The following is a 12,177-nucleotide window of genomic DNA, read 5'->3' as shown; positions in this document are numbered from 1 at the left end:
CTACTAGAAATTTGGCCTACGGCCACGCTAAAATTGTCCACAGCTCAGAAACTGTGGCCACATATATGATTTGGCCATGGTTATCAAAGCATAGACGTATGTTATAGAATATTGAATCCGGAGTATGAAACAGTGGTCTTTAATTCAATTGCCACAGTTATACAACTGCGGACATTTTAAGCCGCAAAGGAAAACCGTGGCCATATAATTTTGCCTAAAAACTTTAGCCCAAACCTAAAAAATTACTCCCCGCCCTATTTTCCCTCTTTCCTTTCGTTTCCCACTTTCTCTTGTTTTATATATATATTTAAAATTAAAAAAAGAAAAAAAGTTTCCCACTTTCTCTTGTTTTATATATATATTTAAAATTAAAAAAAGAAAAAAACTAAAATACATAAAACATAATATCTTCAGTCTTCATTTCAATCTCTCTTCCTCCTCTCCCATGCGCGTTTCCTCTCTTCCCGAAACCAGAAACCACCTCTCCTCCTCCGTTAAACCACCTCTTTTCCTCCGTTCCTCTCTTCGTTAAACCATTTCCTCTCTTCCGCCATTTCAATCTCGCTTCCTCTCTTCATCTACGAGTCTCCTCCGTTAAACCCTAATCTTCTCCGTCTCCCTAAATTTTCTCTGATTTCTTTTAATTGCTAACCCTAAATCAATTCCTCTATTTTGTTTTGCAGGTTAGAACTCGAAGAAGGAACAGAACTTCCATTGCTAAACGTAACCTGGTAAGTGAAGTTGATATTTCCGTTTTAAGTTGATATCTCCCTAAATTTTCTTCCTTTGTTCTGGTTTTGAAGTCGATATTTCCATTTAAAAACAGAAACACAACTCTAGGTATATTTTTTTCTTTTTAAAATTAAAGGTCATGTGCAAAGTCATTATGAATCACACTCTTATTTGACACATGAGATTGTTAACCTGATTGTTATTGTAATTTATGCGAGATATGATATCACTATTGCTCTTCTTCCTTATCATTTCAGGTCAGCCAAAACGGCACCTTCTTACCACAGGCTGGAATGTATTTGTTAGTGCCAAAAGACTTGTAGCTGGAGATACTGTGCTTTTAATTTGGTATTAGTTTCGATTCACCTTTTTTAGGATTCCTTTTATTCCCCTTGGATGCTGCAAACGGCTTGTTTATTGGTATTATATGTATATTTTCATTATTAATAGGAATGGAAAAAATCAGCTTCTTTTGGGAATACGTCGTGCGAGTCTGCCTCAAACTGTTATGCCGTCGTCAGTTCTTTCTAGTGATAGTATGCACATTGGGCTTCTTGCAGCTGCAGCCCATGCTTCTGCAACTAACAACTGTTTTACAGTGTTCTTTAATCCAAGGTTTTGTTTGTTTCCCAAATTTATACTTTTGACACTTATTTATTACAAATTATAACATATCTTTTGAAACCTACATCATGTGCAGGGCTAGTCCTTCTGAGTTTGTCATACAACTTTCAAAATATATCAAAGTTGTGTACCATACACGCGTTTCTGTTGGTATGCGTTTTAGGATGCTTTTTGAGACTGAAGAATCAAGTGTGCGCAGGTACTTGTTGCCAATCTATTATTGATTTTGTTTTAAGTTGTTAGCATAATTTTATGAGGATTGTTGTATGTTGCCTTTACTTATACACAAGTCACCTTGGTTTGAAGGTACATGGGGACTATAACTAGCATAAGTGACATGGATCCTGTTCGGTGGCAGAATTCTCATTGGAGGTCTGTCAAGGTAAGTAAGATTATCACAATGTAATGCATAAAAGTATAAGACTAAAAGATGGAGAACCTTAGTTCAATGATAAGTTTCCTGTCTCGAGGCTTTGATTTCTAGGCCCTGTTTGGACTAATAACTAAATTTAGCGCTGAGTATACATGTTTATCATATAAGTACTTATGTATAAAGTTGTTCATATAAGTACTTTTGTTTGTATAAAGTTGTCTCGAGGCTTTGATTTCTATCTTTCTCGCGATCGGCCCTCTCTTTCGTGAGCTTTCTATCTCTCGCGTTTTGCTTGCAGCCATGGAAGGAGCTTTGAAAGCTCATGTCAACAAGAACAAATTTTCACTTGCAAACAGGGATGGAAAACCCGGGTATGATGAGTGTAATTGCTTTATAACTTTATAAGTAGTTTTTATGTCTGTTGTCTTAGTTGCTTTGTTTGTTGGATCAGACGATCAACGGGATAGCTGCAGTAGAAATATAGTCGGTGGACCTATAATTGGTGGTCCTTTTACATTGGTTAATAAAGAGAAACAAACTGTTGGATCCTCCTCTACTTTGGCTATACCTCATCTCCTGATATTGGGCCAGAACAAGTTCACCTTATGGCAAAGGCAAATGATATCTTAGGTTTGACACTTCTGCTTACTTTATTATAAGTTTGTTTTCTGATAAAACCTTAACCGTATGCGTTTATTATGATCCAGAATCAAAACAGAATCTTAAAATTCTGCCAGTATTTGTTACCATTGATCCTCAACGTGATACTCCCGCACAACTCCGTGCATACCTTGAAGGTTAGATTGTCTCATTGACAAAAATATTGCAATTTGTAATTACTGAAACTTTTGGATTTAGTAAATTATGTTCTATTTTATATTTGAAGACAACATGTGTTCTTTTAACTTTTGTTGTCTCTTTTTCCATTTAATTTACATGTACTACAGAGTTTAATTCGAGAATTGTTGGATTAACTGGACCAGTTGCAGCTATTAGGAAGATGGCACAAGAGTATCGTGTGTATTTTAAAAAGGTAGAAGAGGGTGGAACTGATTATCTTGTCGACAGTCTCTAGCAAAACTTGAATGAGTTATTTTCCTCCTTGCATTCATTGCAATGCAGATAACCTCTAGAAAATACGGTATATTTGTTCTTCTGGAAAAAAGTTATTGTTTTATTCAGCTACCTACTTCTAACCTTTGGAGCAATTATTCATTAATGGACTTTAAAAGTTCTATATGCACATTCGTGATTCTTGTAATAACTTTCATGTAAAGCTTGAGGCCATGGCTTAGAATTATTCAAAGTGCTTGATATGGATACCGTGCTTCAATCATGTACTATTCTTTATATAAAAAAAATGACAAAATCTCCCTCTTCTCGTGTATTTTATGATTTCCTAGCCTACGCTATAATATCTTCTTATATTTGATTCTTGATTTCAGAGCAGGCTGAATCTGACAAAAACAGTTCGCAAATTTTCTATTGATTCAAATTTAACACCCACCACTGGGTCTGAATTTCATTCTAGCCCGGCTGCTAATGTCATTAAGCATGATGAAAAAGTGGATGAAGAATCTGTTGAAGGTGCTTTTGTATTCACATCAGAAAATTTTGATAAATATGCTCATCAGTAAGTGGGTCAATCATGTAGTTCATTTCATTCATTTAATTTTTAGAATTTAGTTATGTTAGAGTTGAAGAGTTCTTTTCCTCTCGTCTCTCCACTTGTATAGTAGTTGCACATTGTTTACACTTCTTTAGCAGAGCATTAGAAAGTATGAGAATAATAAAGTGTTAATTGAACTCTGTTTCGAATGGTGTGACCTGTGAGGTTAGTATATCACCTTGTATATGTCAAACTTCATTTAAAGTGATTTCTTAATTTGATACTTCTAACTAAATGTTGTCATTTAATCATGTTGGAGACAATCTAACCTCATTTAAAGTGATTTCTTAATGTGATACTTAATTTGATACTTCTAACTTCATTTAAAGTGATTTCATAATCATGTTGTCATTTAACTAAATGCTATTCTTAAGTGTGTATTTTATTGGCAGGTGGAGATAAACATTAGGTAGTATTTTTTATAAACATTATTGCAACACTGTTGCATAATCTGTTTACATGATCCGACCCCCTAAACAATAGTCTTGATGATTTTTATCATATGGTCTGGTCACAAGTTTTGAACAACGCACAATAAAGTAATTTTCTGTATGCATAATAGGTCTAAATGATTAGTATTATTGTTGAAATTATATATATATATATATATATATTGACATCTTTATGTAATGACACATAAATATAAATAAACCGTGGCAAGATTAATGGTTTAGAACATACAAAATATAACAACGGTTTTAAATTTATGGTCATAACCAAACCGTGGCTATATCTTGAACCAAAACTGTATGGTGAACGTTAAAATGAAACTGTGGCTTTACCATATAGCCACGGTTTTGCAGTCATGGCAAATACAAACCGCGGCCTTAATCAAGCTACCTAAACCGTGGCCTAAAAAAGCCACGGTTGTAAAAAAGGCGTGGTCTATACTAAAAAACCGTGGACTTTACTTTAGGCCACGGCCGTATACTCCACAGTTGGATTTCCGTGGCCAAACCGTGGCCTAAGCGTTACGCCACGGTTATTTTGCATATAGCCTCGGTTTTCTGGGCGTGGCAGGAGGCCTTTTTTCCTGTAGTGGGTTTTGGGGATGTTTGGGACAATTTTCTCCACCGGTTGTGGTGTTAGATTATTCAGAATGAGTGTTTCTGGGAAGAGCGCAGCGACATCCATAATAGCGAAACTAGGGAAGGAAGAGAGCAGCAGAGAAAGGAGAAGGAAGGAAAGGATCACAACCGTAGAAACTAGCCGTTATCAACCGGGAAACTAGCCGTTAGAAAACATTATATATAATATATGTATTTACTGTCTTTTGACGTTTTTCACCTACCATTGTTTTCACATTGAACCTCCATTTAAATTGTGATGGTTTAAGTGACAATTCTGGTGAAACTGCCATTTTATACAACACCCAATTCACTTGTTCACATTAGACCAAAAAAATAAAAACCTTAGTTAAAGTTAAAGAATCCAAGTTGAATTATACTTGCACCACCCACCTAATTTTGGTACATAAAATCGAATAATGGATGCAAAATATCTCTATATTCACGGGTCGGTGGTTGTTGGACACATACCATTATAGTTTTTGTTCCTTTCTTAACGAGACAACATAAGGATAAATAAATAAACACATTTTCAAATCTTACATTCACTATTCACATGAGTCTTTTGTTTTCTTTTGTCTTCCATTTATTCTGACAATAACAAACTGTTACGCAATCAACTTTCCCTTATTTTGACATCTTCTATCCAACTACTGATTTATTTCATAAAAAAATAATGATTAAACTATAAAATTTGCAGTTAATTATTATTAATTGAAACTAGTAGTATAAGATAGAGTAGGAAAATGAATTAAGAATGGAAGTTACGTAGAAAGTTTCTGGTCAATACATATATGGGGCAGTCATATGACGAAGGTTGAAATTATTTCCCACGCGCAAAAAAATGTCAAACCAGTGCATAGATTTTCTCTATCATGGTCACCGAATATCTTGTGCAATGCATCTACGTTTTTATTGTAATACTTTATCAATGAATAATTGTAATACTTTATCCAAATAAAAAAAATTTAAAAATACATAAAGTTCAATTGAATTGTATGAATCGCTTAAAATTTTAAATTTTAAAAAAAATATTTAATTATTCCATTCAAACACACTCAAAAATTGTTAGAGAAATATTTTTAAAACATAACCCCATAAATGGTTCTCCTTTCATTTGAGGATGAGTTCTTACAGAGAGCAAATGAACTCAATTTTTCAATTGGATTCATAAATTTCATACTTACTAAAATAACTAGTCTCACTAAAAAAACTATTTCGCTATAAGAAAACTGCTCATTAACCACGTGAAGTAGTAACATGATTATCATGTAGCTAAAATAAGCTAGTTGTGACGTGATAATCACATTACTATTTTTTTATTAATAAAATAATGAAAATAACATCACATTAGTTGGGTGTCAGAATTTTTTAAAACAAAAACATTTGCGAAGTGTAAAACACGTCGCTAAAATAAAAATAAAACTTAAAAAATAAAAAGGCGCAACTTTCAGAGAGTGGGAAGCTTGAAATTTGAAAAAAATTAGTTGTGACGTGGTATACACGTCGCAACAATTAAGAGTAAAAAAAACTGAAACGGATTTGACGTGGTGCAGACTGGGCAATAAAGTTTTTGACCATTGGCATAAGTTGCGACGTGGAATACACGTGGCTGAATTGCAATGTGAATTTCACGTCGCTGATTGGCTTATAGGACCAAGCCGTTACAGGCTTTTGCAATGAGGGAATCTGATTCATGACCGTTGGGTGAGTTGCGACGTGAATTACACGGGACAGGGTTGCGACGTGAAATTCACGTCGTTGATTGGCTTATATGTAAACGCGTTTTCTTTCTCCCTCCAGACCCAACTGCGTTTTCTTTCTCCCCCATTTCACTCTTTCTCTCTTCCAAACTTATACATATTCATCTCATACCCATATTTTCTATACCTCCAACTCATAAATTTTCACTCCAAATTTCTTCCATTATTGTATCAAAGGTAAGTTTCATAAACAAATTTGTATAATTTCGTTTTTTTAGTTACTTGAATTTAAAATTATGTTTGTTAACTTAGGTTTTAATGTTTTTGTAAGGTTTTGAAGAGAAGAAGATTGAAGAAGAAAAGGATTGTAGGAGAAGGATATTGAAAGTTGAAGGAGATTGAAGAAGAGGTATTTATGTTTTTTTTTCCCTTCAAATTTAGTAGATTAAATTGTTAAATATCCATTAGAATTTCTATTTAATAATATCAATTTTTAGTGACGTGATTTACACGTCACTAATTAATGACATGAAAATCACGTCGCAACTGGAGATTTTTTTTCTGCACCAAACCTGTTACGTCTGCTCTAACTCAAGATGTATGAATATCTGATCCAAATTTAGCGACGTGATTTTCACTTCACTAAATAGTGAAGTGAAAATCACGTCACTACTGAGTTGCCACTTTGTCTCTTGCGGCGTAATTTTTCACGTTGCAATTTTTGGTTTGTAATGTGTTTTTTTATTGTGGCGTAATTTTCATGTCACTAATGAGCTTCTTTTTTTTTTTTGCAGTGGATGTTGGTTTAGTTAATTTTTGGAGAGCAGAATTGCGACGTATGCATTTATCTTTTGAATAGTCTTATTATTATTTTAAAGTATAAGTTAAGAGATATTGACTTTGTACTAAAATTATAATTTTGAGTATTTTATTTTTTATTTTTTATTTGTTTTTAGCAATAGTTTGTGCATTACATTAAGACTCCCATATATCCTTATTTGATTGTAGTAAAACTATTTTTTTAAACTGAACTATATGTAGTTTAACATTCTCACATTGAAGGTTTATCACCTTAAAATATCAGTATTTTTTATGTCTTTATTTATTCTATTTATTATATATATTTGTTTTTGATTTTTATAAATTCGTACAAGTTTAAAGAATTATATTTATGATAAGTATTGATATGTTATTGTGTGTTAATTTCCTTGAATTTGAATGTTAATCTACTTAAAATAAAAATTGTAAATTTGTGTGTGTGGGAAACAAGATTAAATGGTAAATTTAAGCAGCTGGCTTATAGCTTATTGTATTGGTTTATATATATTTTTTCTGATGTCATTTGAATCATTGGAAGCAACGTTAGAGCTTATGTTTTTTTCTCCACAATTTACTATTCTTATTTTAAGCTTATCATTTCTTTTAACAAACAAACCCAAAATTTTCTTATTTTATTAATGGAAAAAAGCTAGGTAGCACACTTTATATAAGACAATTTATTTATCTACTACTAGTACTGTAGTCTATAGTAAAATGCGTTGACGGATACAATCTGAATATGTCTATATTAATTTATTTTAAAGTATACATGCAACTTGTAAAATATATATACTAGTTGTCATGGTTTGAAACCTTGAGTTCAAACTTCAAACCATTATTATTCAAACGACTAAAAGAAAAATATGGTTAATTGAAGAAAACCCAGCTGTGTGAATGGAGGACCTTTATGAATTTGCTTTCTAGAAATATTTCTCTTAAAGCAAGTATGCAACCAGGGAAGTAATTACTCGTTTAGTCTCTAATTCTATTACAAATTTCAAATACTACATTAAATATAAATATAAAAAATAATAGTGCATTTAATGTGTTTATTTTGTGTGAGAACATTATCAAATTTTTGTTTTAAAAAATTATGAAATTGTTTTTTGTTGTGGTTACGTTGTTATGCATAGACATATTTACTTATATTTAATAATTTAAATGAGTGTTAATATTTAAAATAAATTATTTTTTAATGAATATTTAAAGTAATAATTAGGGACATGAAAATAATTTTAATTTAAAATAAAAAGTTTGACTGCATATATTTTATAATAAGTATAATTAGAATGAGTCTCATAACTAGTTAATGAAAATACCATGATGATAATGAGAGATTTTCTAGGGGTGAGAAAAATACTAAGAGTTACAAAAAGATAGTGAAAAATTTGACGATACATGTAACTAGATGATTGAGATTAAATCTGAGTTAAATATTTTCAAAAGTCATCAACATATAGTTATTAATTGTATACAGCCACCTTTCTCAATTTTCCATTAGATAAGCTTTTTTTATTTCAACCATATTGAATGTAATGTTTTGACTTTTTAAAACATCATTTTAGTTTTTGCGAATAATTTGCAAAAAGAAGTTGATGAATAAATCTTACAATTCAATTTTTTAAAGCGAATGTTTATTTTATACTATAACAATATTTCTGTAACTATTTGGTGTAAATATAGATATATTTGTTAGAATTAAATCAATAACGATCACTTGAATATACATGCTCATAAAATATCACATATAATTTAGTGCAAAAATCAGATAGTCACAAATGTATACAATTAAAAAACCTACAAGTTGATATTAGAAATTTCTACAAAGAATAATCTCATAGTTTGTATGGTTCTTTCTCAACCGTTACTCCTAATGTCTTGAATACTCTTTAGATGGGAAAAGAGATTATTTACTTGTGTACGATACATTAAAGCTCATAATCTATTTATAGAGTGATAGACAATTAGAGTTTCCATTATTTTGAATTGGGTCATCATAACATTAACTCATATTTGAGTCCATATCCAATTATATAATTAATTAATTAAATAATTTTTAACTGAAATCTAATAAGCCTTTTAACTTTATTTGATCATTCAATTATTTAAGACACTTAATTGATAAAATAGCTACTATAATTAAAATATATATGTCCACATAATAATTATTTGAATATTGAAATATTATATATAAAATATTGTAGTAATCTCCCACTTTGGCAATATATCTTAATAATTATATCACCGTTCTTTAAGCGCGCATCTGAATGATATTTATCTTTAGATTTCAACTTTACAATCTAATCCACCTCATACATAAAAAGCAGGAATATCGTGTAACGTCCAGAAAAATAATTATTTGCTTAATTTAGACATTTGTAATGTTTACTAAAATTTTCGCGTTTTGGGGCGATTTAGTCGGTATTAGTTCGGGATAGCGGATCAATATTTAATCGAAAATTTTAATATTTTTAGTATTAAAAATATTAATGAGTTAATATTTAGCGTTTTGGGAATTTTCCGAGTAATTATGATTAGACCGGAAATATGAGGCATTGAGTAATAAGTCGGTATATTAAAATAATTGGATTTTATTTTAATGGTATTTAAGTGGAAGTATTATTTTTACACTAAGTGTAAAAATGATGCAGGGCTTAAATAACTGTATTGCAAAGTAATAAGGGGTGTGTTTTATTAGGCCCATTTGAGTGGTTAAGTGACTAAGATAGTTTTATTTTGAAATAGAAGTGGAAGAGCACACTAGTGTTATCAAAAAAACAGAAAAAGAAAAAGGGGAGAAAAAGTAGGATTTGTGAAGAGGAGAAGAAGGAGACCAAAATGTTGCTCTCAAATGCCTTCTTTTCCAAAATTTTCGTTGATTTTCCTTAGAGTTGCTGCATTCAATCCAAGGTAAGGGGGATTCTTACTACCTAAATGCGAGTATGATTGATTGTATGTGGGTTAGGGTATAGATTGTCAGTATGTTGTGTTGAATTTGTTTCTATTAATTGCTGTTGTTGTTCGATTAAAGGAAATTAAAGGAAACGTAATATTTTGGAACTGCTAATACTATTGCTCTGTGTATTAGAAGAGGATTTTATACTTCACTAGCCACGTCAATAAACGGATGCTTATTATTGTTAAGTTTCACAATACAAATACAAAGGAAGCGTGATGCTCATATAATGTTCCTCTATGACTTTGTTTCTTTCTTCTTAAATTATCGGTATACTCTTATTTACTATTTATTCACAATTGTTTTAGTTTGTATTGGTAGAATTTTTCTATTTTCTAATTAGCACATGTTTATGTCATGAGTTAAAATGCAAAGCTTTCTGTGTTTCAGTTAGAATCGGAGGAACTTAGTCATGTGCTCTAAAAGAAGTTAGAATATTGTTAATGAACAATTATGAATGAATATATAAATGAAAACAGTAGATAATCAATGTGAACAATTGCCTAGTAGAACAAAATGCCCTTTTATATAGGATATTAGAAATTGGAAAATGGAATAGAAATATAATTTAAATTGAAATTAATATAGTCTGGTAGTAATTGGTTGATTAAATTAATAGTTGAATTAATTTCAATAAGTCTATTTGATTGGACAATACTTGGACTTGGATCAATTATTCAGTTTATCGGTAAATTACAGTATTTTGAGAATTTGAGCGTAATTGTGTTTTGGTTGAATATTTATGCTGAGAATAATATATTGCTATGTCAATGATGTTATTTTGATAATTAACATTATTTTGATCTTGTTTTACTTGATATATTGGTATATTGTGATTATTTTGCGAATTGATCGAAAATTATGGTTTTGGTTTGGATGCCTTTGTTGCGAATAATGTTGTGATTGCCGATATTATTATTATTGTGCATCGTTCTGTGGGTAGCCTTATGGCATGAATCCTAGAGAATTGTCGTTAGTTTAGTTGATTATGATGATATGTTGGTATGTCGATATGGTGATAAATCGTTGTTGTTGTAGATTGAGTTGATAAAATCGATTGTTGTTGATAGAGTTGATTGAATTGATTGAGTTGTAGTCGAAAAGTTGTCGCATAGCATAACATTAATAGAGTTGGCCTTTAATGGCAAAGATGATAGAGTTGTTGCGTTGATGCCTCATAATTACTAACAATTAATAGAGTTGGGAGTTTACTCCAATGGTACCACATGCATATGTGTTGAGTGCTAGAAATTCGTTATTTTTACTATTGTTTTGTGGCACTTATCAATTCTTTTGTATTATATTCTCTGAATAATTCCCCGCTTTTTGTATAAATATGTATAAATAGGATTTAATTGAGTTTTTATTCATTTATATACCATTTGATAGTTTTCTATTCATTTTGTAGATATCGAGTCGTTTTTGGAGCACGAGCAATAAAGTGCCAAAGACACGGCTCAAAACGCGCAATTTTAAGCGACGGAACCCACGAATCTTCGAATAAATCTCAGAATCAAATAAAAATAAATCATCAATTTAGTTGATATTCATTCATTATTGGATAGAGCATGGAATAAGCTTTCCAACGCTTCGAACCGGGCGCAAATCGGAGTTACGGTTCTCGAGTTATGGCCAAAACAGTGCAGAACTTTTTGCTGTACTGGTGTGTCTCGCCGGGCGAAAAAAGGGCTCGCCGGGCGAGCCCAACCGACCCAAAAATGTGCCAACTTGTTGTCTGGAGTCACTGGGCGAAGCAGTGTCGGCAGAAACATGTTTTAAGGTAGAAAAATCACATTTTTGGAGTGATGGTTGGATATTTTAGAGCTCCAATCCATCCAATAGCATTTTTGAGTGGAATGATGCTAGAAAACACATTGGAGCTGTCAAATGGATGATTCGGGGTTGAATCCTTCATCAATCGGAGCCAATAAACCGGGAGATTTTTGGGTTTTTCTCCATTTCTTCTCTTTGTAGTTTCTTTTGTGAGTTTTGTTATGTATATACTTTGATCTCATGTATATTTGTTGACTATTATGTTATATAAAGCTTGCTTTCATATTTTTATGGATTATTGTCTTAGATTGTTGCTATGTGTTTGAGTTGCTATAGAGATGTAGGGCTCTAATGCTTATCTAGGATGATTTTCTATTAACTTAATTGCAGAGATGGATTAGGTTGATAATCACTTAGTGTTAGTGCTTAATGCGTCTGAGTGGTCGTGTTTGTCTGAGAGA

At 31.6% G+C, this 12,177-nt stretch overlaps 1 protein-coding gene across 16 annotated transcripts; it reads left to right on the top strand.

Annotated features, from left to right (window-relative positions):
• The first annotated feature begins 403 nt into the window (after nucleotides 1-403).
• On the top strand, nucleotides 404-5,287 carry LOC131610588 (auxin response factor 8-like). Of its 16 annotated transcripts, none has more exons than XM_058882569.1 (8): nucleotides 404-584; nucleotides 684-731; nucleotides 990-1,080; nucleotides 1,183-1,347; nucleotides 1,433-1,555; nucleotides 1,663-1,738; nucleotides 2,713-2,762; nucleotides 3,180-5,270. In XM_058882569.1, the coding sequence occupies exons 4-8, from the start codon at nucleotides 1,241-1,243 to the stop codon at nucleotides 3,364-3,366; spliced, it is 543 nt and encodes a 180-aa protein (XP_058738552.1). In that variant the 5' UTR covers nucleotides 404-584; nucleotides 684-731; nucleotides 990-1,080; nucleotides 1,183-1,240; the 3' UTR covers nucleotides 3,367-5,270. The 16 variants fall into 16 exon arrangements, 10 of the variants coding, with proteins under 10 accessions (XP_058738552.1, XP_058738550.1, XP_058738549.1 ...); XM_058882567.1 differs by having other exon boundaries at nucleotides 404-593; XR_009286535.1 differs by having other exon boundaries at nucleotides 404-731; nucleotides 2,677-2,762; nucleotides 3,175-3,291.
• The last annotated feature ends 6,890 nt before the right edge of the window (nucleotides 5,288-12,177 follow it).

The sequence above is a fragment of the Vicia villosa genome, linkage group LG6 (assembly GCF_029867415.1).
Source record: "Vicia villosa cultivar HV-30 ecotype Madison, WI linkage group LG6, Vvil1.0, whole genome shotgun sequence".
NCBI classification, from domain to species: domain Eukaryota; kingdom Viridiplantae; phylum Streptophyta; class Magnoliopsida; order Fabales; family Fabaceae; genus Vicia; species Vicia villosa.
The sequence above is the reverse complement of the archived record's forward strand: the minus strand, read 5'-3'. Positions and strand labels throughout refer to the sequence as shown.

Excerpts from the sequence above, each read along its gene's own strand:
- LOC131610588 (XM_058882569.1), top strand. The coding sequence starts at position 1,241 with ATGCCGTCGTCAGTTCTTTCTAGTGATAGTATGCACATTGGGCTTCTT. Across the intron at positions 1,348-1,432 it reads ACAGTGTTCTTTAATCCAAG|GGCTAGTCCTTCTGAGTTTG; the intron begins GTTTTGTTTGTT and ends CATCATGTGCAG. Across the intron at positions 1,739-2,712 it reads CTCATTGGAGGTCTGTCAAG|TTGCAGCTATTAGGAAGATG; the intron begins GTAAGTAAGATT and ends TAACTGGACCAG.